The following is a 21,115-nucleotide window of genomic DNA, read 5'->3' on the forward strand; positions in this document are numbered from 1 at the left end:
TTGTTTTATGTCCTCCTCACAATTTGCTTTCCCACCCATCTTTATATCATCAGCAAACTTGGCTACATTACACCCGGTTAAGAGCCCTCCCAGCCTAGCTGGCTGCTCACACATGCCCGTGAACGAATATTTTTTTTTAATTGCCGGCATAAAGACTGTAACTGCACTTAAAAAGTGACTGTGTTCTTTTTGGCAAGCCACCACCTCTAGCTCGCCAATCTTGTTGCATAATCATTGCACGGTTCAGTCTGAAATTGGAATGTGCTGAGGATTATCTATCTTGTGTAAAAGTTTAACATGCAAAAAAAACACCGACGCGCAAACAACTTTCTACTCGTTTTAAAGAGTGCACTGTACATTTGGGAAGTGGGAGATGGCAAATGTGTTTTGTGGCGATTTAATTTCAAGGCTGAAACGTCATAAACAGAGACAGTGTTGCAGGATGCATAAAAAAGTCACGCTGCCTGGGAAAGTGTTAGTTCGTGCACGCATGCAGAAAACTAGAAAGCGCAGATATACGCTTTTGTCCCAGACCCCTGCCCTTTCCCTGTCTTTCCCAATTTTTGGAAGGAGTATCTAAAGGTCCCAGGCAGACAATCCACCACTCACTGAGAGCTGTCAAAACATGCAGGAAAAGCTATTCGCCAGTCCCTTCCGGATCCTGTGGACTGGACTGTTCATCGACAAGTGACACATTAACAAAAAACCTCGCAGAACAGGTCATTGGTTTGCTGCAGAGAGAGAGAGAAAGGCTGCAACACCTCATTGCAAACTTTGCTAAAAACTCTGCCCCAAAATGGTCAAGAACACAATTGGTATGTAGCCAGGTCAATATTTGTTTTTACAAGATTAATTCTTTTGCTCATGATTTTTTTTTTTGCAAATGAGAATCCTGTTTACTTTTAAAACTTAGCACTTTTAGCATTGTGCCTATTAGCATGTAACTGCTGCCCTTCTCTCCTAGCTTGTGCCGTGAATATTTTTTTAAGCTGAACGTATTTTCATCTGTGTTAAAGTCGTTTCTTTACACTCTCACTCTCTCTCACCCGCTCTTTACTCTCCCGCAGATGACGAGGAGCAAAACGATCTCCCCCCTCTCAAGAAACTATCACCGGTTAGTATTTGCACTGATTACAACTGACAAAAAGTTAACAAAAAACGAAGGCTGGTCCAAAAAAAAATTGGCTTTGAAATTGAACTAGAAAAAGTGATCACTGTCAGTGCTGGAAATTCACACAATTCTGGGAGCGCTATCCTGACATGTCTGTTGGATTTTGATACAATATATATAATCAATTTCGAGATTGTCATGGGTGTTTATGCCACTGGTGTAAATCAGGATGAGAGAGACAGATGATACTATTGGGTATATTTTATATTCCGATTTCTGAACACTTATAATTTGTGTGTGTTTGACATGTGATACTATTTGATATATTTTTTCAGTTTTCTGAACACTTACCTATAATTTGCGTGTGTTTATATACGTGCGTATGTGTGTATGTGCGCGCACACTCCATCACGTGTGCTCGCGGGGTCTGTGTGTATAGATGGACATGGGTGTGCATGTGAGCGTGAGCATCTGTGTGTGGGTGAGCGTGTGTGCATGTGTGTGTGTGTGTGTCCCTGAGTGTGTGGGTGTTAGCCCGCATGTGCTGTATTGGCATGAGTGTGAGTGGGCATGAGCATGTGTGGGCGTCAACATCTGTGTGTGTGTGTGTGTGTGTGTGTATAGGGGTCGACACATGTATCTATGTGTATATAGGGGCGAACATGTGTGTATAGGGGTGAACATGTGCGTTCATAGGGGTAAACGTGTATGTATAGGGGTAAACGTGTGTGTGTATAGGGGTGAACATGTGTGTGTGTGTATAGGGATGAACATGTGTGTGTGTGTATAAAGGTGAACATGTGTGTGTGCGTGTGTGTGTATAGGGGTTTACACATGTATCTGTGTATATAGGGGTGAACATGTGTGTATAAGGGTGAACATGTACGTTCATAGGGGTAAACGTGTGTGTATAGGGGTAAACGTGTGTGTATAGGGGTGAACATGTGTGTGTGTGTGTGTTTGTGTATAGGGGTGAACATGCCTATTGGTGTGAGCGTCTGTGTCTGTGTATGTGACTGTATGGGTGTGAGTATCTGTGTCTGTGTGTCTCGGCGTGAGCATGTGTGTGTGTGTGTGTGTGTGTGCATGTGTGTATATGCATGTGCAATGTAAATAGTCGGAGAACCATAGCAAGCGCATACGCCGGATGTCAATTTTGTGTCCACGATAGGTTAGGGTCGTCACCAAATCCCCTCAAAAAAAAACCCTCATCCCACCCCCTCCAACTGTCCAACCAGCTTGTCCTCCCTCAGGCCCTCCAGCATGCTGTCACCCCTCCCAATTCTGTGAAGCATCTTTGGACATTGTTTGACATTGAAGGCCTATTTCTCATCTACATCTTCACTCTTGGTGACATCATCCGAAAACAGTTTCAACATGTACGCTGATGACACCCAGCTCGACCTCACCACCACTTCTCTTGACCCCTCCATGCTCTCTAAATTGTCAGACTGTTTGTCAGACATCCAGTTCTGGATGAACAGACATTTTTTTCCAATTGAATATTGGAAAGACCAAAGCCATTGTTTTCAGTCCCCACCACAGATTCCGTTCCCCAGCCACTGACTCCATCTCTCTCCTTAACATCTGTCTGAGGCTGAACCAGACTGTTCGCAACCTTGGTGTCATCTTTGACCCTGAAATGAGCTTTCGACCACATGTCCGCAGCATAAGGTGAAGCCACACCTGGAGTATTGTGTACAGTTTTGGTCTCCTAACTTGAGGAAGGACATTCTTGCTATTGAGGGAGTGCAGCGAAGATTCACCAGACTGATTCCCGGGATGGTGGGACTGACCTATCAAGAAAGACTGGATCAACTGGGCTTGTATTCACTGGAGTTCAGAAGAATGAGAGGGGACCTCATAGAAACGTTTAAAATTCTGATGGGTTTAGACAGGTTAGATGCAGGAAGAATGTTCCCAATGTTGGGGAAGTCCAGAACCAGGGGTCACAGTCTAAGGATAAGGGGTAAGCCATTTAGGACCGAGATGAGGAGAAACTTCTTCACCCAGAGAGTGGTGAACCTGTGGAATTCTCTACCACAGAAAGTAGTTGAGGCCAATTCACTAAATATATTCAAAAGGGAGTTAGATGAAGTCCTTACTACTCGGGGGATCAAGGGGTATGGCGAGAAAGCAGGAAGGGGGTACTGAAGTTTCATGTTCAGCCATGAACTCATTGAATGGCGGTGCAGGCTAGTAGGGCTGAATGGCCTGCTCCTGCATCTATTTTCTATGTTTCTATGCTTCTAACTAAGACCGCCTATTTCCACCTCCATAACATCGTTCGTCTCCACCCTTGCCTCAGCTCATCTGCTGCTGAAACCCTCATCCATGCCTTTGTTACCTCTAGACTTGACTATTTTAATGCACTCCTGGCTGGCCACCCACATTCTACCCTACGTAAACTGGAGGTAATGCAAAACTCGGCTACCTGTGTCCTAACTCGCACCAAGTCTCGCTTACCCATCACCACCCCTGTGCTTGCTGACCTACATTGACTTACCGTTAAGCAACGCCTTGATTTCAAGATTCTTATTCTTATTTTCAAATCCCTCCATGGCTTCGCCCCTCCCTATCTCTGTAATCTCCTCCAGCCCCACAACCCCCGAGATGCCTGCGCTCCTCTAATTCTGTCCTCTTGAGCATCCCTGATTATAATCGCTCAACCATTGAACATAAGAACATAAGAACATAAGAATTAGGAACGGGAGTGGGCCATCTAGCCCCTCAAGCCTGCTCCGCCATTCAACAAGATCATGGCTGATCTGGCCTTGGACTCAGCTCCACTTACCCGCCTCCTTGGTTCCTTGGGCAGAGAATTCCACAGATTCACAACCCTCTGGGAGAAGAAATTCCTTCTCAACTCTGTCATGTATCTTACATTATTATATATAACTGTATCCTAACATGCTATACATGACTGTAATAAGATATGACCTGTAACCACCAGCATACCTTACCACCAGGGGTGCACTTGCAAGAGACAGGTATATAAGGACAGGTCTCAGGCAAGTGCAGCATTCCAGAGCTGAGAAATAAAGGTGCAGGTCCAGAGTGACCTTGACTTCACTACATGCCTCGTGTGAATCTATAATGAGGGGACAGGACTTTACAAACTCGGTTTTAAATTGGCTCCCCCGTATTTTGAGGCTGTGCCCTCTGTTCCCCAAACTCTGGAACTCCCTCCCTAAACCTCTCCGCCTCTCTACCTCTTTTTTCCCCTTCAAGCCGCTCCTTAAAGCATACCTCCTTGAAAGAGCTTCAGGTCACCTGTGCTAATTTCTACTTTTACGGCTTGGTGTCAAATTTTGCATCTCACAATACTCCTGTGAAGTGCCTGGGGATGTTTCACTCCATTTACGATGCTATATAGATACAAGTTGTTGTTGTTGTTATTAAGTTCTCAGAACAGTAAGATCACTCTGGCCAAAGTCATCTCTGTGACTGACTATGGTGCGTTTTCCTTCCCTTGTCACCTTGTGTTTTGATGTTACTCTCACCTGTATCGATTGAGATTGCAATCATAAAACAGTCTCACATTGCAATACTTTATTATTATATTATTGAATACTTTACTTACCTTTTTCATTCTGTACCATATTCTGTCTTATTGTTTGGCTTATCATTTTACCTTTAATTTGACCACTTTTAACTAATAGTTTACTGATTCAAATCCTTTTACCCTTTTTAAAATACTTGTAGTGATTTACTTCCAGTCGTGTATAAAGTAATCCATATGTAAATGTACTGTTTCCACTGGCGGCAGGGTTAATAGCACAGATTTGGCAAGAGAACCAGGGGGAAGATAAGAATATTGGGGCTAAAATTCCGGCCTCGCCCGGTCGGTACGGTTTACGTACGGATCCGGCGAGGCCCCACAAAAGCCGGTTATTGGCACGCAATGCACACGTGCCGAAAACCGGCTTTTCCGCTCTGTCAAGTTTTGGCCTGACAGATCCTCCGCATACCTGCAGCCAGGACATTCGCGCGAGTGAGATTGGGCTAACTCTTGCCCAGCGCATAGCCTACTTTTACCAGCGTAAGAGTTTTAAAGCATATAAAAGTCAAATTTAAATACACATTTTTATGTTAAAAACCCTGTCCACTAAGGTAAGTTTATTTTAAACCCTATCAAAACACTCACACAAACAAAATGCAAACTTTTTTTTTTCTAAAACATTTAATTAACTTTAACTTCAATTAATTTTAAATAGGTGAGCTGTTTTTTTTATTTTTTATGTTATGTGTTTCGGGTTTTTTTCTCACTGTTAGCAATAAGAACTCCGAGATACGGAGTTCTCATTGCTAGCAATGAGAATGCTGTACCGTGATTGGTTGTCCAGTCTCGCGTGATTCCAGCTTCTACATGCGAACCTCGCGGACGGGAGCATGCTCCGAAGTGCAGGAAGAGAAGGCCTCCCACCGCAGTCGCAGGCGTCTCCGGGAACACCATTTTCGTAAAAAAATTCTCGGTCGGAGGCGTTCGTCCGAAGGAAGCCTGCGACCCGAATTTCAGGCCCAATGTTATTTACGCAGCGAGTTGTTTTGCTTTGGAATGCACTGCCTCAAAGAGCGGTGGAAGCAGATTCAGTCGTAACTTTCAAAAGGCAATTGGATATATAAGGAAAGAAGAAATAGTCTTGCATTTATGTTGCAGCTTTTGTGACCTTCGCAGCCAGTGAAGTACTTTTTGAAATGAACTTGAAAAGTATAAATTTGCAGGGCTTTTGAGAAAGAGCAGGTGAAATGGGGCGAATTGGCAAGTTCGATCAAAGAGCACGATGGGCCAATTAGCCTCCTTCTGCGATTCTGTGATAAATCACATCACAATTCTCCATCCACAAGCATGGAAATAATCCACGATCATGCAACTACACCGTGCAAAACCCGGCCCCAAGTGAAGGAAGTGCATCCGGGAGGGCGCTGAGCACCTCGAGTATCGCCGCCGAGAGCATACAGAAATCAAGCGCAGGCAGCGGAAAGAGCGTGCGGCAAACCTGTCCCACCCTCCGCTCCCCTCAACGACTATCTGTCCCACCTGTGACAGGGACTGTGGTTCTCGTATTGGACTGTTCAGCCACCTCAGAACTCATGTTAAGAGTGGAAGCAAGTCTCCCTCGATTCCGAGGGACTGCCTATGATGATGATGACACTGTGCATTTTTATAGCACCTTAAAAGTAGAAAAAGATTTATATCGGGGAAAAATATAAAGGAATGGACCCCCAAGCTATGGTGGGAAAAGTTGGGTTATAAGAGCCGAGTAGCCTTATCACCTTTAACCTTTTTTAAACACACACATTCCTGAATAATGTTTAACACTTCTTCCAAGATCTCCTTTGGTTAAACATTCCATCAATAATACCTGTACTTCATCCTCACAGACACCTTTGTCTAATTTTTTCTTCTACGCATTAACCAAACTCTTACTAGCCCCCATTTTCTTAACAGATCTCTTAACATCAAAACTATCGGCAGGCATTCACGAGCACTCTTCACTTCCCCTTGGCTTAATCGCTCTTCGAGAGTGACAGGAGGCCACTCGCGACGTCGAACTGCCTATACAACACTGACTGCTTTGTCTTTGTCCCACCTGGCTGTGCCAATTTGTAGCACTTTTTAAGGGTTCTTGGACAAGGCAACACCAATAGGCAGCAGTCAGTATTGTTTGTGCAATGGATCAGATTTATTAAGCTTACAGCAGTAGCATACTTAAAAAAAAAAGGCGATAGTTGAACGAAAGCTCGCAGGTCTCTGGAAACTTCCGAGCACAGCTGATGTCATCTTAAATCTGTTAGTTGCTATTCCAGAAGTTTCTGTGCAAAGGTATTCTTGTGAGTATCGCTGTTTTAATTTCTTACCAAAGGTTTGCTTGGCCAGTGTCCATATTTCAATAAAATCACCCTTTTTAACTGAATCTAGTGGTCAAAATACCATTATTGCTCAAACCAGAGCTGGTAGCCTGACCACTCCCTACAGAGATCACGATTGCACATTGGAATGTTATCTTATCTCTCTTGCGCCTAGCTCCCAAGTTATACCAAGGAACCCCTTTCAAACTGTCTCATTTTACTCCTTTATATTAACCATCACTTGCAGCATTTGTCTGCTTCTCTGTCTGAGTTCAGTCAAGAGCTGTTTTGACTGCCTTTGCATACATTTGAGCAGCCTCTTACATACCCATGCCCACAGAGAATCATGGGTAAGATTAGTTTGGTCAATGACTACAAATTGAAAATATATATTAATCTCCAATACCAGTCTTCCTTACAAGTGCCCACCTCGAGGATGAAATATTTTAAGCATTCCTCAACTACCTTAATCCACTTTCTGATAAGCATTGCCGTAAAATCTAAGTTATCCATTGTCATGAATATTTCTCCTTTTCTTACAGTCCATTCCTTTGAGAGAGACAAGCAACGACTGACCCCTTACTGAAATGTAATTCACTGTTCCAGTGTTCCAATTCTGCCCCGCCTGGGGTATCCTCTGTTTCTTGTGTTCTTTCCTGATCTCACCCAACCTGGGGTCTCCTCGACGTTGCTTCGGATATAACATTGCGGTGTGTTTTAATTAATTAGGTTCTTTTTAGTGCTGGTTAGTCATAGACAATGGCTTATGCATCAAAGTCTTGCTACACGGGATACATATATTAAATATACTATCATTACAAGTTGGAGAACTACCAGAGCGCGTGAAATAATATGAACGTAAGAATGTGCTGAAATATTGTGTCACGTAATTGTGCAGCTTATACTTAAGTATCTCATTTACTTGGTTTCACTTAAACACAGGTTTTGAGACGGGTCCTGTTAAACCCCTAAAACATGGTACAGGAAGCACCACTAAAACCACCTCATGCTGGATTCGCACTGGCTTTTCCCACGCTCTGTTACCGATAAAATACAATTACAGTTAAAGTTAGAATTCAGTCTCACAATCCCTAGTACGTCAACGAAGTCATCATCATAGGCAGTCCCGCAAAGCGAGGATGACCTGCTTCCATGCCAAAAAGAGATAAGTTTACAGGTGTTTCAATGAAGGACCTAATATTCCAGGTCCCGAACTACATCGTGAAGGGTGGAAGAGGCCTGTGCGTGGGTTTTTTTAACGTGTGGTGGCCGTTGCACACCAGCCACCACACGGGCTTGACAGAGCGAGGTCTTGGTCCAGTGGCAAGGATTACCACAGACAAGTGGAGACCAGCTCTGCTGCACGGACATGGTGCGCACACATATCGCAGTGTGGGCTGGCCCGTGCTGCTCCGGGCCCTCGCCTCTTCTGGGCCCCAGACTCACGCCTCTCCTGGGCCCCGGTCACTTCCCTCTACAAATTCTTGCCGCTCCTTCGCCCCTCCTGCTGTGCCTGCCCGCACTGCAATCAGCGACTTGGCTTCGCAGCCGTCAACTAAGTGCATACATGTTGAGCAACAAAGATACAGACAAAGAAAACAGACATTGTCAAGAAACAACTAATCAACAAGTCATGCACTTAAAAGATTCTCCAGATCTGACTTTTATTCGTATCCATCTTGTGGATAATTCTTGCTAAATTTCATTCCCTCTAACAGGCACCAGTGTGTTTAACTCTATCCTGCATTTTTTTTTATTAATTAGATAGTGTCTCGATGGGAGTATGCGTCAATGCTTTAGAAATTGTCTCACTTCCTGAGCCATATTAAACATTTCATGTCTTGCTGTTGTCAAGTAGCTCAGCATGTCAGAGACCTGTTCTTCAGTGCCAATTCTCCATGGGTTTCCGCAGGCTAATTGCTTCATATACTACAACTCACGTCCACACATTCGATGCCGTCCGATACAAGCCATCTCTGGCTTTCAGGTGGTCTTATCAAAAGATCTTTGCTCATCTTCCACTGTTTGTTCCTGATGTCTTGGGCAGTGGCCAGGCTCTCAAAGTGGTTGTCTTTTTAAAAAAAAGTTCATAGGCAAGGACACAAATGTCTCCAAGAGAGAGCAATCGGTTTACTATTCTTAACTTCACTTTCCTGACTTTCACTAGAAAGTTAGAAGAATTCCCATTTGGTTGTGTATGTTCCCTGGGCTCAATTTTTCCCAAAGCTTTTTTTTTGGCGTACTTGAAGAGTTACCCCCTTTTTTTTTTGGTCCCAAATACGCCAAAAAAAATGTTCCAAGTTTTCCCCGTTTGATTTCTTCATTTTGGCGCAGCCTAGCCTGTCCTTTAATTTTTTTTGGGGGGGGGGGGGAGCGGAGCCTTGATCTGCGCCAAAAAGATCGGGTTGCCGCGGTAACCAGGGACACAATGCGGGCTGAGGCTGGAAAGTGAGACATACAGCCAGCTCACAGCAACCTGCACAAGCACATTAAAATACGTCGCAGCAACTTCACAAGCACAAATACATTGGAGCAATTTACCTCCATTAAATTATTAAAGTCCCCCCCTCCCCCCTCCCAATGCCGATCCCCGCTCCTATCCCAGGCCGAATGGCTTCCCGGTCCGCTCCCCCATGTTGTGTACGCATAAATAACTGACATACTGAGCCAGGAGTAAAGTAACTTAAATTATGTGCTTTTATACAACAACCCAAAATGGTGTCCCAAACCAGCATGAACCAGCATGAGTACAGCAACTGTGAATAGCTGCTGCAGGGTCCTAATGCCCGCCCTGTGAGTTGTAACAAACACACAGAGTATGAGCACAACATATTTCCCCCCCGCCCTTTTTAAAACCAAGGTCTTATGTAGAGACAGAGTCCTTGAGATAGCCAGGTTGTGTTCTGATACGCTGAGACTGGCGAGGAGTTTGCGGTGTTTGATCGAGATTTTCGTTTGGGAAACAGCCTCTGTTCCATCCTGCTAGCCTCTTGGCACTAGGTTTGGCTGGGGGTTTGAGAATGTCCAGTAGCCAGCGAATATTCCGCCCAATCAGGAGCTCAGCGGGTGTCTTCCCCGTTGGCGAGTGCTTTGTCGAACGGTATGTGCAGAGGGTGATCTGAACCGCTTCGTCGAACGTTTGGCCTGCTGCGAGGTCGGCTTTCAAACCCTCTTTGATGACGCAGTTAAATCGCTCAACACCTCCGTTGCTGTGAGAATTGTACCGAGCAGTAAGACCATGCTCGAGTGAGAAAATCCGTGAACTGATCGGACACAAACTGTGGTCCATTGTCAGTGAATGACCTCTGGGGAGGCCCCATGTCGTGGCGATCATTGATGAGGTCACTGAACTTGTAGCGATTTCTGGCCATTTGGAATGCAGGTCAAGTACCACAACAAGGAAACGCTGGTACTGTGGAGCTGCTTCAACTGGACCGAAGATATCCAATTGTTGCCATGGTCATTGTTGCCATGGAATGGGCTTCATTGGCGCTGGTCGGATGTTTGTGGCCCTTTCGTTCAGACTGCATTCTTCGCAGGGTGAGACAAGCTCCACGATGTGATTGTCACTCCCAGGCCACCATACCGAATCGCGACATCTCTGCTTCATGTGGACAATGCCAGGGTGCCCATCGTGTGCCAATGAGAGAACACACCGTTGAAGCGACTTGGGAATTACTGCTCAATCACCACGAGTTAGGCAGCTATCGTTCCAAACGGAAAATTAATCGCAAAGTCTGTGGAATGTTTTTAGCTCTTCCAGAATTTGCTTAGGCCACTCAGTCTGGAGGAAGTGGCACAAGTGCTGGAGCGTAGCATCACGCTGTGATTCGGTTTCGAGTTCGTCGCAGGAAACAAGGTTTCCGATGGACAGAGTGATGATCAAAGTGACATATGTGTCGTCATCTGTGAACAAGTCAGCACCAGAGCCCGAAACAGGAGTCAAGCGGCTGAGCATGTCAACTACGTGGCTGCGACTGCCAGCGATGTACTGTACATCATAGTTATACTGATGAAGGCGATCTGACCATCGGCTGATAGTGGTCTGTGCCTAGATCCAGTTGTAGCGAGTAGCGTAGTTAGCGCTTGGTGATCCGTACGGAGGGTAAATTTTCTGCCACAGAGGTAGATGTGCCAGCGTTTACATGCGTAGATGCAAGCGAGTGCTTCGCGTTCCCCGGCAGAGTATTTACATTCTGCAGACGAGGGCATGCGAGAGGCGAAGGTGACTGGGCGTTCCAGGCCGTCAATCCATTGCGAGAGCACAGCACCCATGGCGGTGCCTGATGCACCCGTGGTGACATATGTAGTGGCATTCGGATCAAAGTGCGCAAGAGGAGGGGACGTGATTTGCTCCCTGTGGCTGGGAATCTGTCCATTCCCAAGGGACGTCCTTGCGCAGCAACTTACGAAGTGGTTCGACACTGTGCGCGTAGTGCGGGACAAACTTCAGATAGAAGTTGCAAGTACTGAGGTATGATGAAAGTTCTGTGACATTGGTAGTCTCCTGCATTCGCTGGATCGCGTCAATGATGTCACTTGACACCTTGTGCTGTAACTCTGTAGCCCAGAAAGTTTATTTCTCCAGCAGCGAATGTACACTTATCGGCATTAAGTGTAATATAGAAACATAGAAACGTAGAAAACAGGTGCAGGAGTAGACCATTCGGCCCTTCGAGCCTGCACCACCATTCAATAAGATCATGGCTGATCATTCACCTCAGTACCCCCTTCCTGCTTTCGTTCCATACCCCTTGATCCCTTTAGCCGTAAGGGCCACATCTAACTCCCTCTTAGATACATCCAATGAACTGGCATCAACAAATCTCTGCGGTAGGGAATTCCACAGGTTAACAACTCCTGAGTGAAGAAGTTTCTCCTCATCTCAGTCCAAAATGGCTTACCCCTTATCCTTAGACTATGTCCCCTGGTTCTGGACTTCCCCAACATCGGGAACATTCTTCCTCAATCTAACCTGTCCAGTCTCATCAGAATTTTATATGTTTCTATGAGATCCCCTCTCATCCTTCCAAACTCCAGTGAATAAAGGCCTAGTCGATCCAGTCTCTCCTCATATGTCAGTCCTGCCATTCCGGGAATCAGTCTGGTGAACCTTCGCTGCACTCCCTCAATAGCAAGAATGTCTTTCCTCAGATTAGGAGACCAAAACTGAACACAATATTCCAGGTGAGGCCTCACTAAGGCCCTGTACTACTGCAGTAAGACCTCCCTGCTCCTATACTCAAAGCCCCTAGCTATGAAAGCCAACATACCATTTGCCTTCTTCACCGCCTGCTGTACCTGCATGCCAGCTTTCAATGACTGATGTACCATGACACCCAGGTTTCGCTGCACCTCCCCTTTTCCTAATCTGCCGCCATTCAGATAATATTCTGCCTTTGTGTTTTTGCCACCAAAGTGGATAACCTCACATTTATCCACATTATACTGCATCTGCCATGCATTTGCCCACTCACCTAACCTGGCCAAGTCACCCTGCAGCCTTTTAGCATCCTCCTCACAGCTCACACTGCCACCCAGCTTAGTGTCATCTGCAAACTTGGAGATATTACACTCAATTCCCTCATCCAAATCATTAATCTATATTGTAAATAGCCGTGGTCCCAGCACTGAGTCCTGCGGTACTCCACTAGTCACTGCCTGCCATTCTGAAAAGGACCCATTTATCCCGACTCTCTGCTTCCTGTCTGCCAACCAGTTCTCTATCCATGTTACCCCCAATACCATGTGCTTTAATTTTGCACACCAATCGCTTGTGTGAGACCTTGTCAAAAGCCTTTTGAAAGTCCAAATACACCACATCCACTGGTTTTCCCTTGTCCACTCTACCAGTTACATTCTCAGAAGATTTTAGAAGATTTTTCAAGCAAGATTTCCCTTTCATAAATCCATGCTGACTTGGACCGATCCCGTCACTGCTTTCCAAATGTCCTGCTATTTCGCCTTTAATAATTGATTCCAACATTTTCCCCACTACTGATGTCAGGCTGACCGGTCTATAATTACCCGTTTTCTCTCTCCCTTCTTTGTTAAAAATTGGTGTTACATTAGCTACCCTCCAGTCCATAGGAACTGATCCAGAGTCAATAGACTGTTGGAAAATGATCACCAATGCATCCACTATTTCTAGGGCTAACTCCTTAAGTACTCTGGGATGCAGACTATCAGGCCCCGGGGATTTATCGGTCTTCAATCCCATCAATTTCCCTAACACAATTTCCCGCTTAATAAGGATTTCCTTCAGTTCCTCCTTCTCACTAGACCCTCGGTTCCCGAGTATTTCCGGAAGGTTATTTGTGTCTTCCTTCATGAAGACAGAACCAAAGTATTTGTTTAACTGGTCCGCCATTTCTTTGTTCCCCATTATAAATTCACCTGAATGTTATGTGTAGCAAGTCTAGCCATAACTGCGTGAAGTCACTTTGTAACCGGCTTGACGGAAGGGTCAACACGGGAACGATGGCAGAATTTTGTTGCCAATCCAAACCCTGTGAAGATTGAGGGATACTGCTTGTCAAAGTCCACCGTGTACACAGGTGTGTCAGTTGGGTCATAAACTTTGAACCCAAGTTGTCAAAAAGGTCAACACCCATGAAGCTTCGTCCCTTCGCGACATGAAAGGAAAAGTTCTCCAATATTATGTCCTTGGAGTATATCGGGACAGATATATGATCCCAAGTACCTCAATTTTGGAGTCGGAGTACGCATGTCGAGTGGAAGTTGCAGGCTGCAGTTGACAGTGCGTGAAGTGGGTTTTGTACACAGCCTCGCTCAATATGGAGACTTTGGCTCCGAGGTCAATGAGAAAGCAGCAGGACGTGCCGACAATGTTTATCTCACACATTGAATTTGACCGAATTGATGTGCGAAATTTCACTAACGGTGCAAACCATTCTGGGTTTATCACTATTGGGGTTGTCTCCATATCGAATATACTGCGATGAGTGACAGACACTAGCAAAATGGTTCATTTTACCACATGCAGAGCATTTCTTCCCACTTGCAGGGCAGTTAGGACTCTTTGCTGAGTGTGATTTGTCCCACAGTTAAAGCAGTGGAAGTTAAGTCCACAATCTGTAGTGGGTGGCTTATTACTAGCCCTGTGTCTCTGCTGTGATTTCTGCTTTGGACGAACACCTTACACATGGGCTGTAGCTGCAGTCTGCAGCACAGGGGGAGCAGGGGATATGATCACTTTTGAATCGGAAAGCGCTGTTTCGATTTGAATGGCCAAATTAGCTGCTTCATCCAATGTTAATTTGTCATCCTCCATTAGCAAGCGTTCCCGAATGAGGGGATCATTGTTTTCTCAATAATTTGATCCCTGATCATTTCCTCTGTGAGTGTTTCAAAGTTACACGTAGCGGCCAGTTCAGTTAATGTAATGATGTACTGTTTGATTGGTTCACCGTTCCCTTGTCCCCTTTTTATGAAATTGGTATCTCTCCATCACGATACTTTTCTTTGGCCGAAAATAGTTCTCTAGGACGCTTACCGTTTTGTCGTAGGACTCCGTGTCTTCGATTTGGCCAAAGATGCGTTGGCCTTCGGTGTCGAGGCAGTGGATACGTATTACACGGCGGCGAGCTGGCGTAAGGTTATCGCCGTCTACTCCACTCGCCGTGATCTATGTAGAAAAATCCATCTCAGCCTTGGAATTGGAGGGTCCCCAGGTGTGGAAAGGAAAGGTGGTGAGGGTGGGGGGGGGGGGCGGTAGGAAGGTTAATTTGAGACATCCTCATCAGCAAATTATGTTGTGTATGCGTAAATAACTGACAAACTGAGCCAGGAAAAATGTAACTTAACTTAACTGTGCTTTTATACAACCCAAAATGGTGTCCCCAAACCAGCATGAGTACAGCAACTGTGAATAGCTCCCGCAGGGTCTTAATGCCTGTCCTGTGAGATGTAACAAACAGAATATGAACATAACACCCCACAACTAGCCAAGGCCGAATGGCTTGCTCCCTCCCGGTCCCTGCACCTAACTATACCTGATAAATGCTGGCCTTGCCAGTGACGCCCACATCCATGCACGAATTTAAAAAAAAAATGAATGCTTTTATCTATAAATGCACTATTTTTAAAACAATTGTCACTAAATATTAAATCCTCATAGTAAAATGAATACTGTCTGTAAACCGATTGGGCTTGTTATAGCAGATGCATTCGTTATAATCTACCAAAATTCTCTGGACTCTGGGGAGGTACCAGCAGATTGGAAAGCAGCTAATGTAACGCCTCTGTTTAAAAAAGGGGGCAGACAAAAGGCAGGTAACTATAAGCCGGTTAGTTTAATATCTGTAGTGGGGAAAATGCTTGAAACTATCATTAAGGAAGAAATAGCGGGACAACTAGATAGGAATAGTGCAATCAAGCAGACGCAACATGGATTCATGAAGGGGAAATCATGTTTAACTAATTTACTGGAATTCTTTGAGGATATAACGAGCATGGTGGATAGAGGTGTACCGATGGATGTAGTGTATTTAGATTTTCAAAAGGCATTCGATAAGGTGCAACACAAAAGGTTACTGCAGAAGATAAAGATACGCGGAGTCAGAGGAAATGTATTAGCATGGATAGAGAATTGGTTGGCAAACAGAAAGCAGAGTTGGGATAAATGGGTCCTTTTCGGGTTGGAAATCGATGGTTAGTGGTGTGCCACAGGGATCGGTGCTGGGACCACAACTGTTTACAATATACATAGATGACCTGGAAGAGGGGACAGAGTGTAGCGTAACAAAATTTGCAGATGACACAAAGATTAGTGGGAAAGCGGGTTGTGTAGAGGACACAGAGAGGCTGCAAAGAGATTTGGATAGGTTAAGCGAATGGGCTAAGGTTTGGCAGATGGAATACAATGTCGGAAAGTGTGAGGTCATCCACCTTGGGGGAAAAAACTGTAAAAGGGAATATTATTTGAATGGGGAGAAATTACAACATGCTGCGGTGCAGAGGGACCTGGGGGTCCTTGTGCATGAATCCCAAAAAGTTAGTTTGCAGGTGCAGCAGGTAATCAGGAAGGCGAATGGAATGTTGGCCTTCATTGCGAGAGGGATGGAGTACAAAAGCAGGGAGGTCCTTCTGCAACTGTATAGGGTATTGGTGAGGCCACGCCTGGTGTACTGCGTGCAGTTTTGGTCACCTTACTTAAGGAAGGATATACTAGCTTTGGAGGGGGTACAGAGACGATTCACTCGGCTGATTCCGGAGATGAGGGGGTTACCTTCTGATGATAGATTGAGTAGACTGGGTCTTTACTCGTTGGAGTTCAGAAGGATGAGGGGTGATCTTATAGAAACATGTAAAATAATGAAAGGGATAGACAAGATAGAGGCGGAGAGGTTGTTTCCACTGGTCGGGGAGACTAGAACTAGGGGGCACAGCCTCAAAATACGGGGAAGCCAATTTAAAACCGAGTTGAGAAGGAATTTCTTCTCCCAGAGGGTTGTGAATCTGTGGAATTTGCTGCCCAAGGAAGCAGTTGAGGCTAGCTCATTGAATGTATTCAAATCACAGATAGATAGATTTTTAACCAATAAGGAAATTAAGGGTTATGGGGAGCGGGCGGGTAAGTGGAGCTGAGTCCACGGCCAGATCAGCCATGATCTTGTTGAATGGCGGAGCAGGCTCGAGGGGCTAGATGGCCTACTCCTGTTCCTAATTCTTATGTTCTTATGTGATCTGTTGTAAATGATCTCATGTTTAAAACCATTAGACTCGATGATTTACAGGACCCATCAACAAGCCAGCTGTATAAAGCGGAGACAGGTGTTCCTGTGAGAGCGCAGCAACTCCTGGGCGACCTCACCCTTTTGGCGGGGGGGAGGGGGTGGGGCGGTGGGGCGGGGGGAAAGAGAGAGAGAGGAGGACTGCAATAGCTGACTGGTCCTGGCTCTGCTATTTTGAGTCAGTCACTGGCCAAAATGATGACACTATTCCTAAAGTTCTGTTCAGTTGATTTATGCCAGACAGCAGCATGCAGTGCAACAAACACTAAATCTGTAATTGAATCCATCAAGCAGGCTCTAGTTTACAGATCCAAGGGTAAAAGTAATAGGGTTCTCCCCCGCCACCCCCCTCGCGCCCCCCCAACGCGCCCCCCCAACACCTTCTTAAAAATACCATGGAAATTATTTTACGAACAACCCATTCACAACCTGGAATTTAACCTTGAACTACGACTGTATTGATATATCAAAGTAAGTGACACTTCTCTCGATGTTCACAAATATTGAGCAGTGTCAGTTGTGACTCAGTGGGTAACACCCTCGCCTCTGAGTCTGAAGATTGTGGGATCAATCCCACTCCAGAGACTTGAGCACAAAATCTAGGCTGACGCGCCCAGCGCAGTGCGGAGGGGGCGCTGCACTGTCACAGGTGCCATCTTTCGGATGAGATATTAAACTGCGACCCCCCTCCCATGTGCTCGGGTGGATGTCGGGGATTCCACGGCACTGTTTTGAGGAGGAACGGGGGAGTTATCCCCGGGGTCCTGTCCCTCAATCAACATGACAAAGACAGGATTATCTGGTCATTCATGTTGCTGTTTGTGGGAGCTTGCTGTGCGCACGTTGGCTGCCGCGTTTCCTACATTTGGGCGCAATACCGAGGGGGGTGTCGCCTTCGCTGGCCTCGTCATCTGATGAGGCAACGGACCAATGTTCCCTGTAATTATTTTGGGGCTCCCGCGGGGCGATTGATAATACCACACACATGCGCAGTTTTTAAACATTCACAAGCCTGCTGTGCAGGATACTTGGTGTGTTAACGCGGCCACGCAGCTTCCAGGGACCATTGCGACAGACCCAGGTCCCATCCGCCAGCTCAGGCGGACATAAGACCCCGTGCCTCTATTTGGGGGGGGAAGAGAGTAGGGAATTTGCCCGGTGTCTTGGTCAACATTCCCTGCCGTTAACCATTACCGCCAAAAAAGAGCAGATTAGAATCATGGGTATTTACTGCACGGAAGGAGATCATTTCGGCCCATTGTGTCCGCACCGGCCGACCAAGAGGCTATCCAGCCTAATCCCACTTTCCAGCTCTAGGTCCGTAGCCCTGTAGGTTACGGCACTTCAAGTGCACATCCAGGTACTTTTTAAATGTGGTGAGGGTTTCTGCCTCGACCACCCTTTCAGGCAGTGAGTTCCAGACCCCCACCACCCTCTGAGTGAAGAAATGTTTCCTCATCTCCCCTCTAAACCTCCTCCCAATTACTTTAAATCTATGCCCCCCCTGGTTATTGACCCCTCTGCCTAGGGAAATAGATCCTTCCTACCCCACTCTATCCAGGCCCCTTATAATTTTATACACCTCAATCAGGTCTCCCCTCAGCCTCCCCTGTTCCAAAGAAAGCAACCCCAGCCTATCCAATCTGTCCTCATAGCTAAAATTCTCCAGTCCAGGCAACATTCTTGTAAATCTCCTCTGCACTCTCTCTAGCGCAATTACATCTTGCCTGTAATGTGTTGACCAGAACTGCATGCAGTACTCCAGTTGTGGCCTAACTCGAGATTAACTGGCCAATCATCTCCTTTGCTGTCTGTGGGACTTTGCTTCCTGTGAATTGTCTGCCGCGTTTCCCCAAATAACAGTGACTGGACTTGAATACTTCATTGGTTGCGAAACCCTTTGGAATATCCTGACGATGGGATGAGCTGCTATTTATGGATTAACCTTTTTGCAGTCACAATGTCAACAAACCTGTTTTGAGAGCATTGGTGTAATGAGTACAGAATGTGCAGGGTAAACTGTCCCCATGTGTTTACTGAGTGACTTTCAGGCTTTTATTTTTATTGCATTTTCGGTATAGTTCTTTTTAATCGATCTTATTTCTCTATTGCTGCAGCTTAGCAGTCCTCCTCAGGGGAAGCTAGATTATTACATGAGGGAGGAAGAGATGGAAGGTTATGTTGGGGGTCAATGAAGCAGAGTAGGAGGGGGCTCGTGTGGAACATAAACACTGACACTGACCGGTTGGGCCGGTTTTGCCTCTTTCTGTGCTGTCCAGACTATGTAGATTTGCCAGAAATGCAACCATGACTGGGAGCTCCGGAGGTTGTCTTACCTGCCCGGTGCCAGGGTTAAGGATATCTCTCGCGGCTGGAGCAGAACTTAGAGTGGGAGGGGGAAGGATCCCGTTGTCGTTGCCCACATATGAACCAATGACATAGGTAGAACCAGGAATGAGGTTCTGCTGCGGGGGTTTGAGGAGCTAGGATCCAAATTTAAAAAGCAGAACTTCAGAGGTAATAATCTCTGGATTGTTAACTGAGCCACGCGCAAATTGACATAGGGATTAGAGATTTAAATGTGTGGCTCAGAGTGGTGTGAGAGGAAGGAGTTTCAGTTCATGGGACACTGGCACCAGTACTGGGGAAAGAGGGAGCTGTTCCGATGGGACGGGCTCCACTTAAACCGGGCTGGAACCAGTGTTCCGGCGAACCAAATAACTAGGGCAGTAGAGAGGGCTTTAAACAATGAAGGGTGGGTGGGTGGGGTGGGGGAGGGGTGGAAGGATTCGGGAAACAGTAAATTTAAAATCAGCGCGAGAAATGTCAAGGCTCTAGAGCAGAGTAAAGTTTTGGGTAAAAATAAGCAGAGTGGGCCAGGAAGGGACAGAGAGAGTAACCAGGGTAATAAGGCAACAGGTGGCATCAGGGGTAAAATAGAAAGAAGTCCAAGCGAAAGGCACTTTATGCGCGAAGCATTCGCAACAAAATAGATGAATTAATAGCACAGATAGAAATTAATAAGTTTGATCTAATAGCCATTACGGAGATGTGTTTGCAGAGTGACCGAGCTTGGGAAGTAAATATTCCAGGATACTTAACTTTTAGAAGAGCTAGGGAAAATGTAAAAGGAGGAGGGGTCGCCCTGATCATAAAGGATGGGATAAAGACAGGATAGAGAAAGGATCTTGGCTCCAAAAATGAAGAAGTGGAATCAGTTTGGGTGGAGCTAAGCAACAGCAAGGGGCAGAAAATATTGGTGGGAGTTGTTTAAAGGCCCCCAAACAGTAGTTGTAATGGGTAGTGCGACTGCCACAACAACATTTTTCCCTTTGGATACGGCGAGGATCCGACTTCAAGTTGATGATAAAATGAAAATCCAGCTCGACACCTGGGATACTGACAGAAATTGCGAAAGCGGAAGACCTATCGGCTCTCTCCCGTGGATGATTCCCTGTCATTTCTAGCCTCTGCTGTTCAAACTGGAACCCCCCACCCACTCTTCATTAGTTCAAAGCCGTGTCTACTGCCCTGTGATCAGGAAATTAGGGTAACAAGGGTAAAACAGTAATTATGAGGGACTTTATTCTATAGATGGACTGGGCAAATCAAATTTGTAGTAATAGTGTGGAGGACGAATTCATGGATACAAGATAGTTTTCTAGATCAGTGTGTTGAGGAACCAACTAGGGCACAGGTTATTTAGATTTAGTATTGTTCAGTGAGAAAGGGTTGATTAATAACCTTGTAATAATGGGGCCTTTAAGGAAGATCGATCATAATATGATAGAATTTTATACTGAGTTTGAAAATGATTTAGTTAAATGTGAAACAAGAGTCTTGAATCTAAACAAGGCAAACTACACAGGTATGAGGGGCGAGTTGGCTAAGGTAGATTGGGGAGCTACATTAAAAGATACAGAAAACATAGAAACATAGAAAATAGGTGCAGGAGTAGGCCATTCGGCCCTTCGAGCCTTCACCGCCATTCAATGAGTTCATGGCTGAACATGCAACTTCATTACCCCATTCCTGCTTTCTCACCATACCCCTTGATCCCACTAGTAGTAAGGACTACATCTAACTCCTTTTTGAATATGATGGTGCTTGCATTTAAAGAATTAATATATAATTTAGAACATATATATTCCTTTAAGGCACAAAAACCCCACCGGAAAAGTGGTCCAACTGTGGCTAACACAAAAAGTTAAAGATAGGATTAGATCAAAGGAAGAGGCTTAGAATGTTGCCAAAAAGAGCAGTAAGCCTGAGGATTGGGAGGATTTTAGAATCCAGCAAAGGAGGACCAAGAAATTGATGGAGGTTAGAAGAATGAGAGGTGATCTCATTGAAACATACAAAATTCTTACAGGGCTTGACAGGGTAGATGCAGGGA

General features: G+C 45.5%; 1 protein-coding gene across 2 annotated transcripts in view; it reads left to right on the forward strand.

Annotated features, from left to right (window-relative positions):
• Positions 1–455: 455 nt before the first annotated feature.
• slc15a2 (solute carrier family 15 member 2) overlaps positions 456–21,115 on the forward strand; it is a 261,524-nt gene continuing 240,864 nt past the window's right edge. Inside the window, exons 1-2 of one of the 2 annotated variants that reach the window (XM_070875245.1) lie at positions 456–815; positions 1,068–1,114. In XM_070875245.1, coding sequence (XP_070731346.1) covers positions 797–815; positions 1,068–1,114 — 66 coding nt within the window. In that variant the 5' untranslated portion in view covers positions 456–796. The remainder of the gene's footprint in view (positions 816–1,067; positions 1,115–21,115) is intronic. The other variant, XM_070875244.1, reaches the window with a different exon arrangement.

Source organism: Pristiophorus japonicus, chromosome 3 (genome assembly GCF_044704955.1).
Source record: "Pristiophorus japonicus isolate sPriJap1 chromosome 3, sPriJap1.hap1, whole genome shotgun sequence".
NCBI classification, from domain to species: Eukaryota; Metazoa; Chordata; class Chondrichthyes; family Pristiophoridae; genus Pristiophorus; species Pristiophorus japonicus.